The sequence below is a fragment of the Pipistrellus hanaki genome (assembly GCF_964339955.1).
Source record: "Pipistrellus hanaki genome assembly, chromosome: 14".
Classification (NCBI taxonomy): Eukaryota; Metazoa; Chordata; class Mammalia; order Chiroptera; family Vespertilionidae; genus Pipistrellus; species Pipistrellus hanaki.
Window position 1 is genome coordinate 4,963,723 of NC_140516.1, and position 25,284 is coordinate 4,989,006.

At 56.4% G+C, this 25,284-nt stretch overlaps 2 protein-coding genes across 10 annotated transcripts in view; one reads left to right on the forward strand and one right to left on the reverse strand.

Annotated features, from left to right (window-relative positions):
• MARCHF8 (membrane associated ring-CH-type finger 8) overlaps positions 1-19,830 on the forward strand; it is an 85,759-nt gene extending 65,929 nt beyond the window's left edge. For 4 of the 9 annotated variants that reach the window (XM_084904739.1, XM_084904741.1, XM_084904740.1 and 1 more), the window contains 6 exons: positions 3,066-3,116; positions 11,870-11,952; positions 12,185-12,991; positions 14,245-14,425; positions 15,974-16,121; positions 16,484-19,830. In XM_084904739.1, coding sequence (XP_084760865.1) covers positions 3,066-3,116; positions 11,870-11,952; positions 12,185-12,991; positions 14,245-14,425; positions 15,974-16,121; positions 16,484-16,785 — 1,572 coding nt within the window. In that variant the 3' untranslated portion in view covers positions 16,786-19,830. The remainder of the gene's footprint in view (positions 1-3,065; positions 3,117-11,869; positions 11,953-12,184; positions 12,992-14,244; positions 14,426-15,973; positions 16,122-16,483) is intronic. The other 5 variants (XM_084904744.1, XM_084904745.1, XM_084904746.1 and 2 more) reach the window with 3 other exon arrangements.
• A 3,382-nt stretch (positions 19,831-23,212) lies between these two features.
• ALOX5 (arachidonate 5-lipoxygenase) overlaps positions 23,213-25,284 on the reverse strand; it is a 44,739-nt gene continuing 42,667 nt past the window's right edge. Inside the window, exons 13-14 of the mRNA XM_084904222.1 lie at positions 24,953-25,123; positions 23,213-23,855 (exon numbers count right to left, since the gene is read on the reverse strand). Coding sequence (XP_084760348.1) covers positions 23,676-23,855; positions 24,953-25,123 — 351 coding nt within the window. The 3' untranslated portion in view covers positions 23,213-23,675. The remainder of the gene's footprint in view (positions 23,856-24,952; positions 25,124-25,284) is intronic.

The window sequence follows — 25,284 nt, forward strand, 5'->3', positions numbered from 1 at the left end:
AATGAGCGATCCCAGGGCACCTCGGACCCACCAAACCACAGCGCACATTTTAGGATCATCCCCAACTGACTCCAGGTGCAGCGTTTCAGAACCTGGCCTGAGGGGGAAAACATGAGAACATGCATGTTCGGTGTAGAAAAAGAGCTCCCCAAAAGACACGGGGATGCGAGCAAGCCTGGAGGTGTGTGTCTCACAGCGAGGGGGCACCTGGCGCTGTCTCTGAGGAAGGAGGGTAACAATTTCCGTTTCCAGAAGTGAAACAGAGACTTCCATTGCTCCCTGGGCTAAAAAAATGGGGGTCCAATTAAGCAGTTACTGAATGAATTAAAGATTATCCTATATCCAAATCAATGCAACAGCAGAATGATTGGTCAGCAGGGGTGGGGCCGGCAAGCAGGCAGCACCAGGCCAGCTAAGGCAGGTGCCAGCAGGCAGAGGGAAGGGACGGTGATGGGAGGGGGGGGGGGGGGAGGCAGGCAGTGGCAACCTGCGGCTGCAGAGGGGCGATTGGGGGGCTGGCCACTAGCCAGCTGGTCGCCTCCCACAGAGGGAGGCCACCAGTGGAGGCGGGGCCAGCCAGCCAGTTACCTCTGGCAGAGAAAGGCCAGACTGGCTTAGGCCCGTTCCCTGCAAGGAGTGGGCCTAAACCATCAGTTGGACATCCCCCAGGGTTCCCAGACTGTGCACTCTCACAGGCTGAGTTTGGGCCCCTCCCACCCTGAGTGCACGAATTTTCATGCACTGGCCTCTAGTATGAAAATAACTGGCCAAGGTTTTTATTACTTGGTTATTGAAACTTAGTTGCAGCTTGAACTGGAAGGGAGGTCTTATTCTCCTTGGATGCCCAATTCCAGTTCTTGACATTGATGTTGGTAAACTTGCCCTCTCATTCAGAAACATGCCTGTGGGACCATAGGAGAGAATGGTGTCACTCCCTCTATCCTGATATGACTCGTAGCTGTGCTTTTTTATGTCATTCTCCAGCTCTTCCCTAGTTGGCATTCCTCATCAAAACTCTTTCGAAGCAGTTCTGCGGTAATGTCATCATTGGAACAGGCCTAGGAACCACATTTATTTTTGACATATTCTGTCACTGCTGCAGCTGTTCGCATTTGGTAGTCACATACTATATAGGATGGAATGAATGAGTAACTGAGTTGAATGAATCCTGAGATTTGCTTGCTGAAAAATAGGTCTGTCATGGTTCTGAGCTTGTTAGATTTGTCAGTAAGTCCAAATAAATGTTGCAATATTTAAGGGGGGAAAAGTCCGTTGGAAATAAATTATTAATTTCCTACCAAACAGTGGAGAAGCAATCCTAAATGTCGATAGGCTTCAGGCTTTAAAACATCTGCATCTTTTGGAGCTCGTTATTAGTTTGATTTTACCAATGCAGTTTATTGTTTTAACAAGGGAATCAAAATAAAGGCTTACATCATTAAATTTATGTCCCAAGTTCATAAGACAAAGAGCAACTTTTAGCTCTCAGTCTGGATTTCTAATGTTATCTAGTTTAGCTGCTAGTCCTCTCCCCACCATAATATCCCTTCTTTATGGAATGATGAATGTCAGAATGAATTATTGCTTTTTTTCATACCTCGGGACTTCTCTGTAGTTTCTAGCTGGTTTTAAACTGGCCTTTTTTTTTTTTTTTTTTTTTTTTTTTTGTAATGGTGATTATAATTGGTTTTGTATATAGATAATCCAAGGTGTATATTATCTTTGTTTTAATTTAGCAGATTAAATAAAAATTTAATAGTAAATCCCCAGTGGATGTGCCGTTAAGCCTGGATTCACAGCAGTACCTGTGTTTGTCCGTAGCACATTCCTGACTCGAGAATAAAACTTAAATGGTTACAGATTTACCTGTTCTGTGGGCAGAGGGACTTTTCATTCCCAGTGAGGGAATGTGTGAATATGATGATTGAATGAAATTCCTAATTAGTTTTTTAAACAGTCTTTGGAAACATATTGCCAACACTGAGTATACTTTGTAATTTTGTTATTTTCCTTTATAACTGTCTAATTGACTAACTTAAGACCAACAAATATTCCATTGAGACTAAACACTTAATAGCATTGTCTATATTGTATTACACTTAAGAGACCTGAGTTTTGGTTTCCACTTAGGTTTATAAAATAGAGTATATAACAAAAATTGCACAGATACATTGTTGTAAAAATAAAGGAGACAGCATTGGGTAGCTCCTGTGTTGAGTATCTGCCCCCTGGTGGCCAGTGCATGTCACAGCTACCAGTTGGAGTGTCTGCCCCCTAGTGGGCATTGTGCATCATAGGTACCAGTGGGACAGTCTAATGGTTGGATGATTGCTTAGGCTTTTATATATATAGATTCCGAGCACTGGAGGTTAGGACTTCAACATATGAATGGGGGGGATGCAATTCAGTTGATAGCAATATGTCTTAGGAAAGTCAGCTTAAAAGCAGAAAGACCACTTAGGAAGTTATTCAAGAATTCCAAGTGAGAAATGAAGAGACCTAAACTAAGACTTTGACAATGGAAATGAAGATGAGATTGAAAGGCATTAAGGAGGAAGAATTTGATGTAAGACTGAATGTGGAGAGGGATGAGAGGGAAGAAGCTAGCCTGACTCACATTCCTGTAATTCAGGAGGAGAACAGGCTTGAGGGAATAGGTGTGAGCTGTGCCATGTCCCTGATGAGTACCAACACTCTGACAGAAATGAACGAGGTAGCATCCGCTGTCTTGCTTTCTTTCCCCTGTTTTACAGGGTCCTCAGAATGGACCACCCCACACACATCTGAGCATGCCATTTCTTGCCTGTGACCCTCCAGGTGAATGTGTCATAAGACATTTACTGCCCTCTTGTTTTTACAGTTAATTCCAAATTCCTGGTGATTTTTTTCCTTTAGGGCAGGGACTATTGTTTTATTCATCTTTGCCAAATTCTCCATAATATATTAGCTGACTCGGTATATAGTCGTTTGTGTTCAGCAAATTCTAGTTGAGGGAATGATTCGTCAGTACCATTGTTGTGACTTGTTTTTTGCACATTTTAATCCCCTGTTTGGTTTTCTTGCAGAATGAGAAGACTTTGGGACATCCCATGAGTCATTCAAGTAGCATTTCTAAGGTAGAGTGCCACTGAAATATGTTATTTTTATATTTTCTCAACATGCATGTGTTTATAGTCTTCTTTTAAAGACATAAACTTGCTATAGCTGGTTTGGCTCAGTGGATAGAATATAGGCCTATGGGCCGAAGGGTCCCGGGTGCAATTCTGGTCAAGGATGTGCACTTTGGTTGCAGGCTCCTCCCTGGCTGGGCCCTGGTTGAGGTTCATGCAAGAGGCAACCAATTGATGTGTTTCTCTCACATCAACATTTCTTTCTGTCTTTCCCTCTCTCTTCCACACCCTCTCAAAATCAATGGGAAAATACCCTTGGGTGAAGAGAGGAAGGAAGGAAGGGAAGAAGGGAGAGAGGAAGGTAGGGAAGAAGGCAGGGAGGGAGAGAGGGAAGGGGGGCTTACAGTGTCTTAGGGACATTTTATGGGCTTGCTCGGGCCTGGGTTAGAGTTATTCTGTGTTGCTCTGTGAGGGTTTGTGAGGGGGCCTGATGCAGCGGGGGCCAGACATGGCGGGGATCTCCCTTTTCCACGTCCCGCATGAAAGAGAGAGGAACAAACCGGTTCTAAGTGGAGGTGGCCAGGGATTGAGAAATAATAGAAATAAAGAGAGAAGACACAGAGATAGATTTAAAGCTGGGAGCTAGGTGGGCCGCCATCCTGTCTGCTGGAGAGGCTGGAAGAAGATGATTCCCAGCACATTTATTTTGTACCCCAATACCAGGAAGTAACACCAACTTATTTGCATTCTTACTAGGCCCTACCATTGCCTGGATTTACATATCTAGTCCCTCCCCTGCCGACACCTGGGCTGATATGAAGGCCAAGCTGACAACATGTCCTCCATCTTGGGGATACATGTTCCCAGGGCGTGGCTCTGCCTACACCCTGAGTGCAGCTGAGGATAATAAGGAAAATGCCCTGTGTCTTCCCAAGCGCCCTCTGCAGGTTTGGGGTTAGATGGACAGGGATTTACTAGCCATGAGACTTTGAGGAAGAACCCTTCTCTGGGCTCTAGTTTCCTGATGAGTAAAATTCGGGCAGTAATACAACCTTCAGAGGTGCTGTGAGTCTCAGGGACAATGTTTGCACGGAGCCGCGGGGCAGCTCTCTCAGTGCAGTGAGGCGGTGAACTGACCCTTGTTAAACGTTGTTGACCCCTGGTGATCTTACATTCCGATTCATAACAGTCATGGAGTAACAACGAAAATAATTTTATGGTTGGGGGTCACCATGAGGAACTGCATTAAAGGGTCGTGGCATTAGAAAGGCTGAGACCACTGCTCTAAGGTGAGTCTCTTGTGGGCAGTATATAGATGGGTTGTTTTCTTAATCCATCTGTCTTTTGATTGGCACATTTAGCCCATTTACATTTAAAGTTATTACTGATAGCTGTGCGCTTACTAACCTTTTGTTAACTGTTTTTGTTGTTCTCTGCCTGTCTTCTTCTCTTGATATCTTTCCTTTCCTTTGGATTTGTTGGTTTTCTATAGTGTTTTGGTTGGGTTCCTTTCTCTTTACACAATATTTTGTGTATTTTTGTAGGTTTTGGTTTGTGGTTACAATGATATATCCATTTCTATCTTATATAGCAGTCTTTTTTAAACTGGTAGGCACGTAAGTTCAAACGAATTTTAAAAGCACTACATTTTTACTACCCCCTCCATCCTTTATGTGTTTGAGATCATTTTAATATATTTTTTGTTTTGTGTGTCTCCTATTTATTGTAGTTATAGTTAATTTTACTAGTTTTGTCTCTGAAACTTTCTATTAGCCTTTTTTTTCTCTCACCCGAGGATGTATGCCCTCCTCCAGCTGCGGCCTTGCTTCAGCAGTGCTGTGAGATATGTATATCTATATATCTATCTATATATCTATATCTATATCTATATCCTCCTTCTGCTGGGGATTTACATGGAATTATAACTCTAAAAGCCACCAAAGAGAAGATTTCAGTGTTAGTGCTACTTGCTAGGCAGAGCTGAGCGCCATTTACAATGGAGCTCACTGGTTTTTGTGGCACGCTCCCCAGGAATCCTAGGCTGCTTATGCTCTGTGTTTACTTTGTATGTGGCGAGTTCTAATTAGTTGCCACTGTGGCTCGTTCTTGGCCCAGCCTTCAGTAGAGCAGCCACAGAACTGGCCTGTCCTCCTTTAATTGTGGCTCATTTGAAGATGAATACAGTCAGGTGTTTATTTATAGAATCAGTCTCTCATAACAAAGCTTGTTCTCACAGAGTGACTTCTGTGCTCAGCAGAACGTTTCCTGAGAGGCAGCCTCAGTCCATACCTTGCGGCGTCTAAACGCCAAGTGAGACATCATTGCATGAAGCCAGGCCCGCTGAGCGCAGTGAGGGCCGGGTGTCATCTCTTGGTTTGGGAGTGGGAGGGCAGTAGCATTGAACAGCCTCCTGAGTGGGAAGGAAAGGAAGGCGGTCTGATAAACAAAAATTCCAAAGCGGTCCCCAGGGATGTCCTGCCCTCCGCCCAGAACCTGCCCCTGTGAGGAGCTGCCACTCCACGGTCACCTTATGTCGATCGAGCGGGATCCATGAGCTCCCGGAAGCACGGAGCCTCCTGTGGCCGGGAAGGAGGACGGCAGATTGCAGGCCAGAGTGGGCTTGAAGATGCGAGGGGTTGACTGACGGGGGATGAGGGCGCCGCGGACAGCTCACAGCCCCAAGGAGACTGTCCTCAGTTATGAAGGGCAAGGCGTGCCTCCTGCCAGCACCTGCATGCATGTGGAGGTGTGTCCTTCCCGCAGCCTCAGAGGGGAGGCCCTGAGCAGGGCCGTCCCCCGCCGTCAGACGGTCATCTGTGTGGATTTGCTCCAGAGTCCGTGGTGCTGTGTCCCACGGCAATAGGAAGCTGACCCCGGGCAGCCGTGGAGCCCTCGCCTCTGACCTCCGACCTCCACCCTCCGACCTCCCACCTCCGTGCTGACGGTGCGAGGCTCTCTTCATTGAGCCACATTCCTTTGCTTATGTTGATATGTTGTATTTTCTTTGTAGGAATACAGACTTTCAAATTATTTTGACCATGACTTTTCATAAGAAAAGAAAAGTAGCTTTTACGTTGAAACTCAGTTCACTCACATAGAGCTGAACCAAATATTCTCTCCAAAGACTTAGTTCTTAGGATGTCAGATGGACTCAGGCATTTTCTATTTTATTTTGTATGTTTTTAAATGTAGGCCATGACCTGTTTAATTGCTTTCTGGTTTTCCAGAGTTGGAAAATCATTCCTGTTGGTTGTGCTTTTGCAGTTTTATTTTACTTCCTAGACTTTCAAATGCACGTTGTTTTAAAAAGCAGTTTGCACTGAGGAGGACCTGGGCGTGGTTCACGTGCAATGGCGGAAAGGGGGCCTCTCCTCTCCGATTGCAGAGGGACCGCCGTCGGGCCTTGAGAGACATGCACAGGTCAGGGTCACAATGCTCCCCCTCCTGGCCTCCCTCCTCCCTCACCGCCCCGGTGCTCCCCTCCTGATCCTCCCTCACCGTCCCGGTGCTCCCCCTCCTGGCCTACCTCACCGTCCTGGTGCTCCCCCTCCTGATCCTCCCTCACCGTCCCGGTGCTCCCCCTCCTGATCCTCCCTCACCGTCCCGGTGCTCCCCCTCCTGATCCTCCCTCACCGTCCTGGTGCTCCCCCTCCTGGCCTCCCTCACCGTCCCGGTGCTCCCCTCCTGGCCTCCCTCCTCCCTCACCGTCCCGGTGCTCCCCCTCCTGATCCTCCCTCACCGTCCCGGTGCTCCCCTCCTGATCCTCCCTCACCGTCCCGGTGCTCCCCCTCCTGGCCTCCCTCACCGTCCCGGTGCTCCCCCTCCTGGCCTCCCTCACCGTCCCGGTGCTCCCCCTCCTGATCCTCCCTCACCGTCCCGGTGCTCCCCTCCTGGCCTCCCTCACCGTCCCGGTGCTCCCCCTCCTGATCCTCCCTCACCGTCCCGGTGCTCCCCCTCCTGATCCTCCCTCACCGTCCCGGTGCTCCCCCTCCTGGCCTCCCTCACCGTCCCGGTGCTCCCCCTCCTGATCCTCCCTCACCGTCCCGGTGCTCCCCCTCCGGGCCCCTCTCATGCCTCCTGGCCTTCCTCTCCACCAGCCACCCTATTAACCCTGTCCGTCCCCTCCCCTGGCCAGTGAGGGTGTCCAGCCCTCTGCTGCCGTGTGTGTGAGGACAGAATCCTAAAGGAGGAATTGCTCCGTGTGTGCGCATTGGTCATTCTGAGAGAAGTTGCCATTTTAGGTGACTCACCAGTTTGGTTTCCCACCAGCAATTGTAAGCACGCCTGCTTCCCACACTTCTGCAACACAGGTAGTATTTGATTTTTAAAAACCTTTATTTGCTGATGATGTATGTCGTAGTTTTAGTTTGTATTTCTCATCATGAGACAGGCTAAGCATCTTTTCATGTTGTAAGAGCCCTGTGCTTCCCGTTTTCCTATGAAGTCGGTGAGCTGATGGACTGTAATTGGAGGCCAGTTGTAAACAAGCCCTGTCGCCTCTCACCCTCCTATCCAGCCCCTCCAGGTCCTCGTGGCTTCAGAGCAAGTGGGTCAGCCAGACCATGTGTGTGGCCCTGCCCGGGGGTGTGAGCGTGAAGGGCCTGGGATTCAGCTGTGCGGCAGCTGTGCTGGTGAAGGACAGGGCCGGTGCAGCGAGGAGGAGGGGGAGGGCGGTTGGAAGGAGCTCGGTGAGGGACTCGGTGGAGGGGGCGCAGGGAGGTGGCCTGTCCCGCAGACCGAGAGGCTGCCGGTGGGGCTGTTCCCCGGCCTCGCGTCCTCGAAGCGGAAGCAGAGAGGGAGAGCCGCCTTCCTTCCCAGGGTGGGGAAGGCTTCTTTCCTGCGTGAAATCTAACCGGTGCGTCTGCGGGCCTGGCGCACAGCGAGACAAGGTCCTGCCACTCTTAGGCAACCTAGGCCCGGCAGCTTCCAGGGGTTTGTTTTCCCAAATTGATTACGACGTCTTAGGACGAGGGTTTTTGTGGAAATGTTGGTCCGGAGATGGCTTTACGTTCCTGCCATGACAGAGCCTCCTGTCTGAGAGGCAGCCCAGAGCTGGGGAGCGAGCCACTTCCCCCACACGCTGGCGGCCAGGCTGGCGGCCTGGTCAGGAGCAGCTGGTCTGACCGTGTGCAGGGGAAGGGTGCTCTGAGGGGGTGAGCGCAGGGATGCCTTCTCTCCGAGCCAGCACTCCCCAGCGCCCCCCGCCTGTCCCGGGCCGCTCTGCCTGCTCCGGGGGCTGCCTGCCCCGAGCCTCTGGGCAGAGCTGCTGGCCCTTGCTTGACTTGACCTTGGCAGTTCGGCCCCGGAACCGTAGGTGAGCTGTAGGCTTCTCTTTGTGCCGCTGCCGCAGGCGGTGTTTTAGGTCCTCGCCGAGGCTGGTAGATCCTTCTCGGCGTGAGACCAGGTGAGCTCTTCGTGGTGCTGGGCGCACCCGCAGCGGACGGCCTGAGCTCAGCCTGTCTGCCCTCAGCTGGTGGCAGGAGCCCGGGGGGAGCGGGCTGCCTCCCAAACCCTGTGCTTCTCCCTCTTCTCACTCCCTGGAGGAGGAGCCAGGACACGGCATTTGCTGGCTCGTATTAGTTGGCTTGTAAAAGTATAGAAAGTAGATTTAAAAGTTTTCTTGAAACCTCGTGATCTAATACGAAGAGAGACTTTTTCTGTCACTGGAGCTTGTGGTTTGGACGTACGCTGAACGCGTCTGGGACTGTGGTATGGGATAGGAGAGGATGACCGGGCAGGGCGTGGACGGGGACGCTGAGACTTCCTGTTTTCTAATGAGCAGGGCGTGGGCCCAGGGCACTGACCCCGGGAGGCCTCCTTCTCCAGATAAGACCCTACTTTCCTCCCAGACGGATTCCTTCCCTTCAGGACGCAGGAAGGGGTACTTGGTTTCCTTCTCCTGCTGGGAACGTGATACCGGGCGATTCCCTGTCTTCTGGGGAGCAGGGCACCTCCGTCCTTTTAGGGGAAGGGGACGTCCTGGCCTCAGTCTGAGCCACTAACCTGACCCAGCGCAGAGAGGAAGGAGAGCTGACCTCACGCAGTGAGGGGACAGGACGTGGATGGAGCTGGACTCTCCTGTGCTCCCTTCCTCCAAAGTCTGCTGAGGGAGGCCCGGGGATGACGCTCCCCTGCAAGGCAGTGACCAGCCCGTGGCCTCCGTGGTGGCCTCTGGGATGACTCATTCCCCTGCAGGGCAGTGACCAGCCCGTGGCCTCCGTGGTGGCCTCTCTGACGACTCACTCCCCTGCAGTGCGTGACCAGCCTGTGGCCTCCGTGGTGGCCTCTCTGACGACTCACTCCCCTGCAGAGCAGTGACGAGCCCGTGGCCTCTGTGGTGGCCTCTGTGATAACTCACTTTTCTGCAGAGCATAACCAGCCCGTGGCCTCCGTGGTACATTGCTAGCCTTGCGCACAGATGCTGAGCAGAGCTGGTCACCTTAGGAGTAAAAGAAGGGAGCAGGGCGCTCACGGAGGCTGTCTGTCTCGGGCTGGGTGAGGACTGAACGCCAGAGAACAGGCTGTGAGGAGTCGGGGACCTCCGTGCAGTGCCCAGCCCTCCCGGGTGAGTGGCGGGAAGGCCCTGCGCTCCCTCAGAGTGGACAGCAGAGCCTCGCCGGTCCCCGCCGGGCTGGGCGGAGGCTCCGGAGTGAGGCCTGGGGCGGCTGCCGGGTTAGGCCCCGTAGGGAACACAGCAGCGTCAGGTGCATGTAGGTCCCCCTTCTCCTTCAGGAAGAGCAGTGACACCGTGGCAGGCTCCTTGAGGGCGTCATTTTCAAGTCTCCAAATAAATTAAACATTAGACTCTTAAGAAAAGAATTTTCAAAGAAAATATACCCAGTGTCCATATGCACCTTCTGGTTTTTTTTTGTTTGTTTGTTTGTTTTGTGTGTGTGTGTGTGTGTGTGTGTGTGTTTAAAATATATTTTATTGATTTTTTACAGAGAGGAAGGGAGAAGGATAGAGAGCTACAAACATCGATGAGAGAGAAACATCGACCAGCTGCCTCCTGCACACCCCACACTGGGGATGTGCCCACAACCAAGGTACATACCCTTGACCAGAATCTAACCTGGAACCTTTCAGTCTGCAGACTGATGGTCTATCCACTGAGCCACACCAGTTTCAGCTGCATCTTCTGTTGAAAGTCAGTGCGGATTCCCTGGCGACTCCGAGGAATGCCGCTGGCTTAGCACCCACAGGCTGACAGCAGGCACTCCCCGGAGGTCTCTTCAGGTGGCGCTGGGTTTGGCACGGTTACTCGCCATGCCCAGGGGCAGGATGTGGTCCAGTGATCGCCTCAGGTGCCGGCCGGTCCTCCAGGGGCGAGTGCAGGGGCGGAGGGGAGAGTCTCTGGATAATGGTGCTGGCTGTCTTGGTGGCTCACCCGTGTCGGAGGCTCTGTGGCTGGAGTGCCAGGGTGAGCATGCACCCCTGGGGGGGCACTTAGCAAAAGCGGGGCCAGGCCTCAGCTGGAGAATTGTGGACCGGAGTGGGACTCCCCAAAGGGCCGAGGAGCAGGGCTGAGGCCACTGAGTGTCCTCGGGAAGACGGAGAAGCGGCGTGGGCTCGCTCTCGGTAACGGACCACAGTACAGCTGCCCGTATCATTGGGCTCCGCATCCATGGCTTTCTCATCTGCCGGTTTAATCAACTGAAGATTGAAAATGTTCAGGGGAAAAGCCCAGAAAGTTCCCAAAAGCAGACCGTGAATTAGCCATGCACTGAGCACCACCCTGACTCCACGCAAATGGAGGGAGTCCCGTGTGGCACACCCCGCCATAGGCTTTATGCAAATACAGGTTACATGCAAACGCTACACTGTCTGATAGGGGACTTGAGCGTCTGTGGGCCTCGGTATCCATGGCGAGTCCTGGAGTCAATCCCAGGTGCCGGGACAACTGCACTCTTTTCCCGGTGGTGCGTGGGGCGTGGAGCAGGTGCTGGCCCAGTTGACCTAAGGGGAGAAGCTGCGTTTCCGTGCAGGTGCCCGGTGCTGTGAGGCCGGGGACTAGCAGGGCCACAGAGGCCGGAGGGGGAGGCTGCGGGGCCTCCTGTGGTGGTTTGTGTCCTCAGCCAGCCACACGCCCTGCTGCTCCCTCCTCCCATGTCTCCTACCACTGTGTGTCCCCTCCCCTCCGATCTTTTCTCTTACTCACGACCTGTCAGAGCCCCTGCTCTATCTCAGGACCACCTGCTACACGTTCTTTCAAATTCAAATTTTCTCTTTTATTTGTTTTGATTAGAACTCCTGGGAGCTTCTGTGTGGGCCACTGACCGTGCTGTGGATCTGTGGGTCGGAGGCCCTGTAGTCTCCCTCTGTGTAAAGTGCTCTGGCTGGGCAGCGTTTGTGTGGCCCAGCCTTGAGGTGTGGGCAGGAGAGAGTGCCCACGGCTGCCAGCCTCCTCAGGAAACCCAGCCTTGCCGGCGGGGAGCAGGTGCCCATTGATGCACCTGCAGCTCTTTTGCTTTTGCCACCACCTTGTAGCACGTGGCTTCCTGGGCCTGGGCATGAACTAACTCCACTCAGATGCTTAGGAAGCAAACGGCCGAGTCTTCGGATCGTGGTGTGCTCCAGTCTCACATCCTGCCTGGCTGCATTTGCCCCGCGTGCAGCACCATGCCATCCGCTTTGTCCTGTCTCAGCTTGTGGGGCCTGGTTCCTGCTGCTCCCTGAGCGGGGACGGGCAGGCGTCTCCGTTCAGAAGGAGCGGGCCCGGCCCTCCTGCTCTCCCGGGACTGACGGGGGTGTCGTTGCAGGTCGGGGCTCCGCCGCCGGTGTCGGCTCCGGTGCACGCCTTCTCCCGCTCCTCCGTCACGCCTTCCAGCCAGGACATCTGCAGGTAACGCCTCTTCAGATGCCTCAGTGGCCATGTCACCCCAGAGTACGCGGCAGTGTCTGCGATCTCAGTGTTTATGCGCTTGGTCAGCACTGTGCTTTGCTCCGACCAGTCGGCCCAGTTCTGTGCTGTTTGCTCACCAAGTTATACGAGTCTCGTTGCTTCACCTGTATGTCTGTTCTCTTTAAAAGTGGTTTTCACTCCTGTGTTTTGTCCCGCTGTTCCCCGCACGCAGTTCCAGGGCAGTGTGCTCTGAGCGTGGTCACCACGGCGCCATGCAGGCCGCCGTCGTCCTGCAGGCGGCCCGGGGCCCGCGCTCCCTGGCGCCCGGGCTCACGGTGACCGTGCTGTGCGCGGACCCGCTGCCCACGCCCGGGAAGCCCGCCCCGAGCAGCAGAGCCAGGCGGCCCCTCAGGTTCTCCAAGTCCCTGAACGACGTGGGCGAGAAGGCCCCGGACGCCGCCGAGAGCGTGGGCTACGTGGAGAGAACCTGCTCCGAAGGGAAACTGGTGCTCCCTCAAGATCCGTGTCTCCGAACTAACAGGTTCCACCACAGACAGAAAAGAACTCTGAATTGCAGACCCCTGGGCCATGCCAAACATTCTTGCGTTTCATCCCTCTTTGCCGCTCAGCCAGCTGCCTCCGAGGCGGAAGGCGGCAAGGGCGGCCTGCACGCCCCTCTCCTGGAGGAGAAGGCGGACGATGAGGCGGTCTGCGGGAGCCGGCGGCTGCTCAGGTACCTGCTCTCCCTGTCGCGCGGCTCGAGCGCCGGCAGCCTGCACCCCTTCCCGGGGCCGGAGAGCGGGGCCCGGCCGCGCAGCGCCCCGTCCTCCAGCGGGCTGGCCGGCAGCGCCGGCTTCGGCTCCGACGACATGGGCGACGACGACGTCTTCGAGGACAGCGCCTCCGCCAGGTCCAAGGGCAGGGCCCCGCGGGCGCCCCTCTGCTCCGCCGAGAAGGACAGCGACCTGGACGGCTCCTCTCCCCTCTCTGACAAATGCCCCCCCGTCTCTCCTGTGTCCGCGTCAGGGGAGGCCTGCAGGTTGGTTTGCCAAGAGCCACCACTCTGCCCGTCTCTGCTCCCGCACTTGGTAGCCTCATCTTGCTTTAATATGTGAAGTTTCAGGAAAAGGAATCGGTAGGCAGTGGTACACAATTGTGGATTAATAGTTTTCTCCAGAAGACTGGAGTGTTGATATCATTTGGAAAACCAATTTCTATGATATGGGTCTCAAGATAGTTTCACAGACGATAAAAGAGGAAGAAGCTACACATATTAAAGGTCAAGTTGACTTTGCATAAGGAGATTGGAAGGAAGAAAGTTTTCCGGCTTGATGGTCCCTCCCAGCCTCATTTACCCTCGTTCCCCCTGCAGCATGCTGTGCCTGGGGAGAGGCTGTCCTTCCTCCTCTTCAACTGGGAGGCAGCCACCTCTTTCCGGGTCCCAATCCCACTGCCACCTCCATCTCCTCCCATGGCAGTGGCCTGGGAGGAGATAATGCCCCCCAGGCCGTTCAGAATTCACTTTTTATCACCATCCGAACCTTCCCCAGCCGCCCCTGAGGGCCAGCCATGACCAGTTCTGGCAACTGGATCAGACACCTCTGTCCCAGAACAAACAGCTGAGAGCCGGGCGGCGTCTCTGCTCCTCAGCGGCGGGGGGACCCCGTTTCTCAGAGCTCTGTTTAGTTTCTCGAGGTTAGTAGCTCATCCTGTTGCATGCACCCTGAGCCTTTCGATATGGTTTTAAGTTTCCGCTTATTGCTGTGAGTATTCCTGCAAAAAGAAATGAAACTGCAGCCCCCCGAATGTCCCGAGTCCAGGAGAGGTGCCAGCCGTCCCTGCTCCCCCTGACGGACTGTGTGGCTGGGAGGTGCGGTCAGTGGTTATAGTGAAAAAGCAGACCCACCGTCCTTCCACGTCACTGGCCCTTTTGGGAGTCTGATTTTCTTTCACACAGAAGTTTTTTCCTAATTTTAACGTCGTAAGTTCTGGAAGATACTTCCCGGTTGCCTTAAATGTGCCTTTCAGTGAGGTTCTTAAGTCTGACCCAGAGTGACTGCTGTGTCATTTCTTACACCGTCCCCCTCCTGCCCAGTGCCGTCCAGGCCTCCCGTGTCGGCGCCTCAGCTGGAAGCGTTAGTGTCAGTGTTCTTCTCGCTTCCGTCTGAGTGTGTCTGTGTCTGTGCTTGCCGTCGGTCCTGTGAAGTGTGTCTCTGGCGTTCTCTTTGGGGCGTGGACCTGGCGCCCCGCCGCCAGCCCCGCCGGTAACTAACGCTGGCTCTCCCCGCCCAGGATCTGCCACTGCGAGGGCGACGACGAGAGCCCCCTGATCACGCCCTGCCACTGCACGGGCAGCCTGCACTTCGTGCACCAGGCCTGCCTGCAGCAGTGGATCAAGAGCTCCGACACGCGCTGCTGCGAGCTCTGCAAGTACGAGTTCATCATGGAGACCAGGCTGAAGCCGCTGAGAAAGGTGGGTGGGCCCGGCGTGGCCGCCCAGACGCATGCCCGGCGGCGTGCCCGTGTCTGTGAGGAGGCTGTGCGCACCCTCGGGCTGCAGGGACCACGTCCCTCCCTCATCATAACCTTTTCCTTCCCTTCCAGCCGAGGCTGCTTGCTCACCGAGTCAGTGATTTGGTCCTTGGCCGGCCTCGTGACAGTTTAGTCTGCCTTTAACTTTACCTGTTGGCTCTGTTCGCCTTGCCTCTGGTTAGAACTGTGGGTCGGAGGTTAGGATCTCCCCTGCACAGAGCACCGCATAGCCCAGGGACCTGGTCCTGGGAGAGTGTTTTAGGAGGGGGGTGGGCTGGGGAGGCGGGAACCAAGGGCAGTGCAGGAATGGCCCTTGTCTCGTGCGCGGCCCCTCTGCCAGGGGCCTTGTCCTGCACACGCGTCCTACAGGCATGACGTTTACCGTCTCTCCCCGTGTCCAGAGCATGAGGTTCGTTGGAACAACACGAGACTTGTCTGTATCTCAGATTTTACATGGAAGTTGAGAGGGGAGCCGCATCCTCAGAGAGCAGACAGGGATGCCAGTTGGACGCTAACTCGCCGCGATGGAGCACGCCAACACTCGGGGAAGAAGCGAGCGCTGGGAGCTGGGGCTCCGAGGGGTGGGAGCACCCAGAATGCTGGGTGTCGAAGCAGCTCCTGAGGGCCAGTAGGATTTGGAGGTGAAGTGGAAGGTGAGGTGAGCACTCAGGGGTGAGAGAGGCATGAACTGAGTGTGTCTTGGTGAATAACAGGACATCGGGAGGGGGGCTCAGCTAGGAGAGAAGTCAGAGGAAGATGGACCGCTTTGTCCCGGGAAGGTGTGTCTCCAGAAGGGGTCCGGCCAGATGTACAGTAATCTCAGGCGCCCCCAGTCCCGGCCTGCTCTGCCGGAGTCTCAGGAGGGAGTCAGGCACCCGACCAGGCTCAGGGCCTGCTGCTCTGCTGTGAGGCTGGCGAGGGCGCCTGCCTACTCCGTTCCCTCTCTACCTTTAAGTGCTCTCCTCTCACCCGGAAACCGGAAAACAAAAAGGAAATGTGGCTGTTTGGAGTGAATGAATGCATCCTGAGAGGAGATAGGACTGGCAGGACTGCTCACACCAGGAGCTTTTAGCATCAGTTCATGCTGTGCTGCCAGAGCAGCCGAGGAGCAGACGGAGTGCCTTCTGCACCGCCTCCCGTGTGGCGTGACCCGTCGGCCTCTGCTTCCCTCGCCCAGCACGCCAGGGAGACTTACAGTCTGGGCCAGCAGGCTGTGTTGATCGGCACTGAAACCAGAGGGTCCCCGACCAAGCACTGCGGCTGGCCAGCTGGCAGAATAAGCAGGCGGGCTGCGGGTCGTGGCTCCCAGCTCATCTCCACCCCAGCCTCTTGTACCAGTACCAGCACTGGGTGCTGAGGACAGCCGGTGGTTTAGAGAGAGTGCCTGGGTACTGAGGGTATGCATGGAGTTGTGGGGAGGCAGCGCCCCCAGCTCCAGTGCCCTCACCCGCAGCCTGCGTGTCTGAGCCCCGCTGTGCTGTCTCCGCAGTGGGAGAAGCTGCAGATGACGGCCAGCGAGCGCAGGAAGATCATGTGCTCCGTGACGTTCCACGTCATTGCCATCACCTGCGTGGTCTGGTCCTTGTACGTGCTCATCGACCGCACGACCGAGGAAATCAGGCAGGGGCAGGCGACAGGTACGTGCGGGACTGAGGGGCTCGGCACAGGGGCCTGGAGAGCCCCGGGCCTCGGGCTGAGCGAGACTCCAGGTTTCATTCCCGGGTTTCTGGAAGGGCCCCCAGCTGGGAGGCAAGAGGCACCCTGTTGTGATGCGCTCTTGCTGTGAGCGGTTCTCAGGCCCGGTCAGCGGAGAGGCAGATGGGGGAGAGGATCCCGTGAGCTGCCCCTGGGCGGGCAGGACGACAGGAGGGCCTCTCCCCGCCCTCTGCAGGGAGCAGGTTTGATGAGTTTGAGTCCGTGGTTGTAGAAGCTCCTGAGTTGTGTTTATCCATCCAGATCCTAATTCCCGCCCCTGAGAGCGAACGTGCTTCCCTTCCAGGCATCCTGGAGTGGCCCTTCTGGACCAAGCTGGTGGTGGTGGCCATCGGCTTCACAGGCGGCCTCCTTTTCATGTATGTTCAGTGCAAAGTGTATGTGCAATTGTGGAAGAGACTCAAGGCTTACAACAGAGTCATCTATGTGCAGAACTGCCCAGAAACAAGCAAAAAGAATGTTTATGAAAAACCTGCCCTCTCGGAGCCCAGCTTGGGCCGTAAAGATGGGCGTGGAGTGTGCCCTTCCGACACCACCTCCAGCGGCACGGAGCCCGAGGACCCGGGAGCGGAGATCGTCCCCGTCTGAGGGGGGCGTTCCTGCACGTCTGTCCCTGGCGGCCGAGGGAATGGTGCTGCCGGCACAGCCCGGCCGGCCCTGCTGTCCCTGCTCCTCCTCGGCCTCCTGCCGAGCCTCCTGGGCAGCCCGGGAGGCCGCGCCTGGGCCCCCCTCCGCAGCAGGCCTGTGGGCGGCGGAGCGGACACCGGCGGAGCAGAATGAGGATGGCATGTCAGGCCTGAGGGAGGCAGGAGCAGGGTGGCGGCCCTGAGGGGCTGGCAGCAGGCCCCGCGCGGAGTGTCTTCACGGAGCGAGGACCCTCCTCCCGGGGCCGGAGGCGCTCCCTGCCATGCTGCCTGCGTCCGCCCCGGCCGTGGGTGTGGTGCTCTGTGCGCGGTGGCCGGCGAGGCACTGAGCAAACAGCACTTTACAGAAAGAGCCTTTATGTTTCCAGTGAGATTGACGTTTAAAAGAATGTCTCCTTCAGAGACCTCTCCATGACCCTGACGGCCACCTCATGTCCCAACAGATCTGAAACCCTTTCTGCCTTACGTGTCCTGAGAAACATGACACCTCTTCTGTGTCCATTAAAGGGACTTGTGACCACAAAGCAGGCAACAGGTCTGACGCTGTCTGTAGCATTTCAGGGAATGAATGGTTCTAATGGCGACTTGAGCACAGGTCCTGAGGTTTCAAACCTGTGTTAAAAGTCTTGCAGACATTTCCTTCTTCGTCAGCACTGAAAAGAAAGGGCTTGTGGGGTCTAAATGAAAGGAAAAGTGAGTAATTAAAACTGAATATTTAAAAACCATTCCTTTCCAGACAAGCCTCTCTAGCTTGTGCTGGCTTCACATGCAGAGCAGGGTGCCGCCTGGCCGGGTGCACACCGAGGTCCGGCCCCCGGCCTCGCCAGTTCCGCTCCAGAGGGGCTGCCAGGGCAGCGGCAGGCAGGCCGGCGGCTGGGGCCAGTGCCCGAGCGCCCGAGCAGCACTGCCCTGGCTCAGTGTCCCGCCCTCAGCCATACCCAGCTGGTCACCTTACCTGGACTGAACAGACATGATCTTTCTGGGGCCCTGGCCCTGCGGTCAGTCTTCTGTTTTCAGGGATGCTCTCCCTCCCGTTTTTCATACAACAAGCAAAACCAACACCACTGCCACAAATGGCTTTTGTCCCTTAAAGAGTCCCTTAGAGTCCTGTTTTTACAGATCAGTGTCACTGCCCGGGAGGAGGCGAGGACCTCGGTGCAGCGTGGGTTTGCCCCGGGGCTCACTTTCCCGGCGGCTCTGCCTCCCATGCCCGCCGCCTCGGGTGAGGTGCCCAGGGCCAGCCCTAGTGCTCTGAGCCGACGCTGGCCTGTGTGCCAGAGGCTCCCAGATGGTCCCTCGCTCCCAGAGGAAAGCAGGAGGAGGCCGCAGGGTGTCAGCAGACTGCCCTCGGCCACCGCCTCTCCCCGGAATCCGACTCCAGGGTCTGGGCTCCGATCTGCCCAGTGGCTCTGCATGGCCTTCCTTGCCGGGGCAGCCAGGGCCGCCGCCACGCCCTGCACAGGGGCCAGCTCTCCCTCTCGCTGTCTCCCAGGCCCCATCCAGCCCAGCCCGTGCTCACTGTGCCCCAAAGTGCAATTACACCCCCTCAGCCTGGGACCAGCAGACCATTCACTCAGGTTGCTGAATCCTGGTCATCCCGGCTGCCTCTTAGGAGTGGCCTCGCCAAGGCCTCCCTGTCCGCTCTCACAGCGGGTGAGTGTCAGGTGAAGACTGGGATAGGTGTATAAAAGGGTCCTGCCCTCTCCCCGTACGGAGACTTCCCACTGAGGGGCACGTGAGCTTCAGCCCCAGCAGCTCCCGGACAGCCTCCCACTGAGGCTGCACCATGTGACAGGCAGGGAGGAGTCCTGCGCCCCCTGGGGATGCTCTCCCCCCAGCAGTTTTAAGTGAAACCTGCTGCCTTTCAGGTTCCCCAAGCCCTTCTGCGGAGGGTCTGTTCCACATCCTCTCCCCTCCCCTCCCTCCCCCTCCCCTCCCCTCCCCTCCCCAAGGTGCTTCCTGGCCTGTGTGCCTGCAAGTCTCCTGAGCCTCTGCCCCTCTCAGCCCCGCTCTGCTCCTCCCGCCCGCAGGGAGCACGCCGCCTGGCAGCTGGTGCTGTGCTGCCATCTAGTGGGGACAGCGGAGCTGCCAGGTGTTCCTTCACGTGCCCTCTGCGGGTAAATACTTCGGGTTAATCCCTGGCTTCCCCTCATTCGCACCTGGCTTTGCTGGGAGGGGGCATTTGGCTGAACCGTGTAGAACAGGGTGAGCCTGCAGGCCCCGGAGCCAGGAGGGCTGGGGCCGGATGGCCTGGCCAGTAGGAGATGGAAGGGCCCTCGGGAGTCACCAGCCAGCCTTCCCCGATGTGGCCTTTATTCCCCAAAGTCACAGCACAACTCAAGGGGTTCCGACTTCCTCGGCTGCCAGCAGTAATTTGGGTTTTGTGCCCGCGTTTAAGAGTTTTCTAAAAACTGTGAAGGTCTCTTCCTATTCCAGGCCTCTGGCATGGCCCTCTCCCGTTTTTGTTTTGTTTTGTTTTGTTTTTTTACAATCCACTTTTTTCAACCGTATGGGTCTAATTCTCAAACCTCAGGTGCACCCTCCTGGCTACGGGTGTGCAGGCGGCAGGCGGTGGGCCCTTCGCGCCTCGGGCGGGCAGTCCTGACGGGCTGGGGCGCCCAGGCCTGGTGGGCAGCTGCCGGCGGGAGGCCCGGGCCCGCGGGCAGACACCCGTGCTGGGAGCTGGCCTGATGCAGACACCTTACCCTTTGGGTCTGACTTGAAATAGGCAGCTTCCATCTCTAGCCCTGGGAAGACCTAAGCAGCTCACCGTGACCTATTTAGATGCCGGTTTCTAGATTTGATAGTTAATAAAAACCAAATTTACACTGCCATGTGCGGCCTGGTTTCTAAGAGGCACACGGGGCGTTTGTATCTGTGTGTGTGCTCGCTGTTTCTCAGTATTACCACTTGAATAATTCTCTGGGGGCTCGTTTGTGCTGTCCACGGGGGTGACTAAATGCAGCAATAAAACTTTTCTTTAAACGTGTGGCCGTGAAAGTGTTTTCCTGCAACAGGCGGCAGCCTCTGGCTCGCACATGGGGCGGAAATCACCCTCCGGGGATCCTCACCTTCCCAGCGAGGGAGGCCCCCCCCCCCCATGCTGGTGCTCAGCTGGGTGGGCTGGTTCCGAGGGCGTGGGGCGTGGCGGTGCAGACAGGCAGTTCCCACGGGTGCTTGTTGAAACACCCGGGCTGCCCCTGACTGAACTCACCACCCTGAGAAGCGGACTCAGGCAGCATGTGGCAGCATGACCCTTGGGGCAGCCAGTTGCTTCACCAGCATTATTGTTGGAACAGTTACTAAGCCACAGGCCAGCAGAGTGAGACCGGGAGAACAGTGGGGGCGGGGGTGGGGGCAGTGGGATCACTGGCGGTAGTTTAGCTGGGCTGCATCCCTGGCTGATGGCAGCGCCCCAATCCTCCGGTCTGGAGACGCACAGCTTTGCTCTCAGGCTCACCTGATGCCTGAGGTGAAAAGGGGGGTGGCATGCTGTACCCCAGGGAACCGGGAGAATTCGTGGGCACAAGGGCACTCGGCGGCTTCCAGGAGACGGTGCTGAGGAGGCCGCTCGGCCAAGTGTCTTCCTTCCGCCGAGAGGAGGTCCCAGACCTGGTGTCCGGAGGAGCAGGGGCCGCAGCAGAGTCAGCCGAGCCGCCGCTCCGTGTGCACTGGAGGAGGGAGGGGATGGACGTGCCCTGAGCTTGTGCCCAGCTGTGGTCAGGAGCAGGGAGAGGGGGTGGCACTGGAGGAGTCAGCCTCAGGAAGAAGGTGAGGGGGCTGCTGGGAGGGGCCTCTGCTGTGGGGGCTGGAGGATTCAGTGAGTTTGGCTGAGGAAGCTCCACTGGGCTTTACTGCCAGCAGGTGGCAGACCTCCTGGCCGATCGCCCTGACCCAGCGGTGACCCCATGGTGACCCAGCGGTGGGGTGAGGGCTGCCCCTGCCACCTCCAGGCACTTTCAGCTCTCTGTGTCATGGGTGGGGACCAATTGCAGGCCGCCTTCTGTTGGGTAAACATAGAGGCTCAGAGCCACGTCCATCAGTCACACGTTGTATTCAGCTGCTTTCCTGCTCTAATGGCAAAGGTAAATAGCTGGCCGATCTGCCTGCAAAGCCTAAAATGCTATGTGCATGGCCCTTTACAGAACACGTGTGACGGTGCACAGGGCCCTGGAGCTGTTGGCCACAGTCCCTGCCAGAGGTGCCATGGGCCCTCCAGGCCTGTCACTGCCCCGCCTCAGAAGCTCCCGGGAAGGAGCTGAGAGGAAGGGGCGGAGGAAGAACATGCCTTCCGAGCTGGCAGCTCCTCCAGGATGGCAGCCTGCCGCTGGCCTCCGAGAGCCGCACCCCTGCTGCTCTCTGGAGCTAAAATGCAATGAGTGGCACAGAGTCCTGACTCCGCTGGCGTGACCTCTCCCCCCTGCACACCAGGTTGGGGTGGGAGTCCAGCGGTTCAGGGAGCCGCGTACGGGCTCCGCTCTGGCCCCTAAACCACCTCCCACCCTCCTGGTCAGGCAGTGTCAGGCTGTCCCGTGACAGGGGCAGACATAGGATATTGGGGACCGGCTAGAATTTTAAGAAATAGTAATCATGCTCTGTTACACGGGATTGTTCTGATTGAAGAAGGTACATTTTAACCTGAGGGGAGCTGCCTGCAGGAACTGGGAGCTCACCTGGAAATCTGGGAGCTGCCCAGTATTGTGGAGATATTCACAGCCTTGTTGCAGAGACCACAGCCGCCAGCCCTTTGAAGACCCCAGCCTTTTGCATACCTGTTTGCATACCTGTCTCCAGCCTGCAATACCTGTTAACTGCCCATTTGGCATACCTTTTGCCTACTTCCCCATGTGATCTTTGTCCTTCTCCCCAATATCAGCAGCTGGCTTATAGTGGAGGGCAGAGCTGATTTCTGTGGATCACCTGCTGCTCTCCCATAGTGCCGGCAGGATTGGAATAAACGCTCATATATGACTCAACCCTGCCTCTGCTGAATGGCGAATCCATTGGCTGTCCAGTTACATCTAGAGAAGAGCTGGTCTGGCTATGGTCCTGGCGCTGATGCAGTAGTCTGCAGGGGTTCAAGGAGTCGGGAAAAGGCGACAAGGTTAGTTTGGTAACCGGTAACCACTGGGTCACCGCTGGGTCAGGGCGATCGGCCAGGAGGTCTGCCACCTGCTGGCAGTAACAACTCTTTCATGGGACATTCAGCCCATGAAAGAGTGGCGTAGTCCATACCCTGTCCGCCTTTTCCCATGTTAAACTGTCCTGTTCTGAACTGATGATGACAGTGGACGGAAGCTCTTCGTGGGGGTGGTGCTTTAATTGATCAGTTGGTTAGTTGCTGGAAGCTAATTCCAGCAGGTCATCAATGCAAGAAGCTCATCAAAAAGTTGGTGGACCTTGAGCCTTGAGCAAGGGCTGGAAAATCACGTTAGTGCCTGTTGGAAATGGCTGAGGGCATTTCCCCACACCTGAAAAGGAGGCATCAATGATTGCTTGCTGCCAGACATCTAAGGGCATTTCAACTACATGCTATTGCCTCCTGCTGGCCAAACACCTGAACAGCCGAAGGCAGTTTCTCCCAAACCTGTTAATTTTACGTGTATACCAAACCTTACCCTTTGATATGTATATCTGCTTCAGGGCAATTTGTGGGAATAAAAAGCTCTGGGTCCAGAGAGACAGGAGGACTTGGTTCCTTTAGCTAAGTCTCCCCTGGCTCCGCAAAATGCCTTCCAAAATGATGTTTCATCTCTGGGCTCTTTTAATTTACCACAGCCCTTCTCCAGAGTCTGAGCCCTTCTAGATGCGGGACAAGACCCCTGGCAGTTAGTGACTGTTGGTTCAAACTAACAAAGTTAGTCACCCAAATGTCTCTCCAGACTTCCTCTCAAAACTCCCCGATCCACGAAATCCAGTCACCTGGCAACGCTGGTCCCGGCTCTCCTCAGCCAGGAGGGTGGGCCCTGAGGACGGAGTGCCCAGCAGGCTCCTCCGGGAACACCCATAGCTTTTGTCCGATTTTCAAAGGTCTCTGCTTGCCCCCCACACTCCCCTACACTGGCAGCCACTCCAGGCTGACCCTGGGGGACATTCAGCCCATGGAAGATCTTTGGTCTGGTCTTGCCAAGGGGGTGGGTTAATTACATGTTTAACCAAATATAGCAGGCTCATTTTTAAGTTGGTAACTCTGTATGGCCTTTGAATGATGTTAGAAATATCCAAATGGCCCTTGGCAAAAAAAAGGTTCCCCACCCCTGGCCTAGATGGAATCACAGTGATTGTAGCTTTTGTGGGGGGTGGAGGGGGAAAGAGGGAGGTGAGATGTCTGAGTTGGTTGGAATGTAGCATGTGGAAGCAGACCTGTTTTTAATGCGTTTTATTTTTATGACAACCAGTTCTTTAGTTGGGCATATATTACATGCCAGAAATGGAACTAAGCATAAACAGAACAGAAAATAGTCACTCCGTGTCTTAGCAAGAAGCGCCTATCGGTCATCTGATGGGTGGGTGCAGGGTATGAGGAGGTGCAGGGCAGAGGCCCACCAGCTCGCCGTGTGTAGGAGGGCCCTGCAGTGCTGCCGCTGATCAGAGTACGGGCTTCACTAAGACGGAACAGAAAGGAGTGAGCACCGAAGCTTAGCGATCCTGTGGCCTCCGGGGCAGCTTTGGTGAAGCCAGTGAGCCTGGGCCCTGCGGGCAAATTTCCCAGGAGTCCCTGGGCTTGGGAGGGTGCCGGGAGGCCTGCCCCGCGGCCGCCTCGGGAGCTCCCGGCTGAGAGGCTGGAGTCTGGGTGCGAACAGCACCTGGAGCGGGCGGCCCGGAGCGAGCGGCTCAGATGGCCACGCTGTTGGGGATGCGGTCCGGAGACAAGTAGTAGTAGGGCAGCTTCTTGTTCTTGTTGCGCTCGGCGATCACGCTGACGATGCCGTCCAGGTTCTTGCGGAATCGGGCCATGGCCTCCTTCACGGGTTTCTCAATGAAATGCTCCTCCGGGTACATGCCCAGGAACAGCTGAGAGCCGGACACACACACACACACACAGACAGGTTACGCTGCCATGTGGCGATGCTAATCCACAGACCTGTCCCACGCACGGACAGTATCCCTTGGGAGCCATCCTCCGCCCGCGGCAGAGAATGCTGAGGCCGGCTTTCCCTGAGGAAGCCTGGGGAGGGGTGGGGTTAGACGGAGGCAGACGTCACTGCCCCGCCCGGTGGCTATAGGGTCATGGGCAGGGATGTGTGGAGGCTGTAGGTCCCAGCATGGCCGCGGGTCCCGCCTGCCTGCGCTGCCCAGCACCCCACTGCCCGTCTGGGCTCCAGGCAGCAGGAGCAGAGGGGCTAGTGCTGCCCCCTCCCCGGCCAATGGTGTGCTCGACTGCACACACACACACACAGAGGGGAGCTGGACACAGTGAAAACACACGGCTGGACTGTTAAAGCTAGAAAGGGCTGGAAAGGGTGGGAGAAGTCTCTCTGGCGGTTGATGGGATTTGGATTTAGTCTGTGGAGGGCAGCTCAGTGTCAACATTCTTTGACCAAGAAGTTCCCGTTAGGAGTGGCCCCTCTGGTCCCAGTGAGCACGTGCGAAGACACGTATCCATAGGCGTTAGCGAGGGACCAACACACAGCAAACACCCTGGAGTAACCGCCCAGGGTCTGGCCTGGCAGTCATGCTGTGCAGCACCGCCAATGCCTGGGGTTGTCTGCTGAGTCCCCCGCTTTGGGTCTGGGCTAAGCGAGGTGCATGTGCACGGACATGTCGGGGCGACCCAGGAAACTTAGTAGTTGTCTCTGGGCAGGAGAAACCCACACAGGAGAGCTTTGTCCGCAGCTGGGGCGGGGTGGGCGTGAGGGGGTGGCTTTGCGGGAAGGTCATCAGTGGCACAGAGTCCTACGGGCTGTCTGCCCAGCCGCCCAGCTCCCTCAGGCCTCAGGCCTCAGGCCCTCATGGCCACTTCCGCCTGGAAGCTGAGGATCCGGGAGGGCAGGGAGCCCCCTGAGGCTGAGCCACACAGCCCCGCAGTTGAGGAGTGACCAGGTGACCAGGCATGCGGGGCAGGAAGTGGTGGAGGGCAGCTGCCCACCAGGAGGGGCACACGGCCTCACCTCATTTTCCTGGAACTGGCTCAGCGCCCACACGGCACCCAGGTGCCAGCAGGAGCGGCCTCGGTCTGGCAGTGCGTCCACGATCTGCTCAATGGTGACCACGCCCTTGGCCGTGGGCGGCGGGGCCCGCATGGTTGGGGGCGCGTTGGGGATCCAGGAGCACCAGTCGTACTGCAGGGAGAGCCACAGACGGCAATGCAGCCACTGCCACCATGTCTTCTGCCTCCCCCCTGGGCACCCACCCACTCCAACAGGACCCGCCTCCCCCCTGTGCACCCCCCTATCCGCCCCAACAGGCACCCACCCACCCGCCCCAACAGGCACCCACCCGC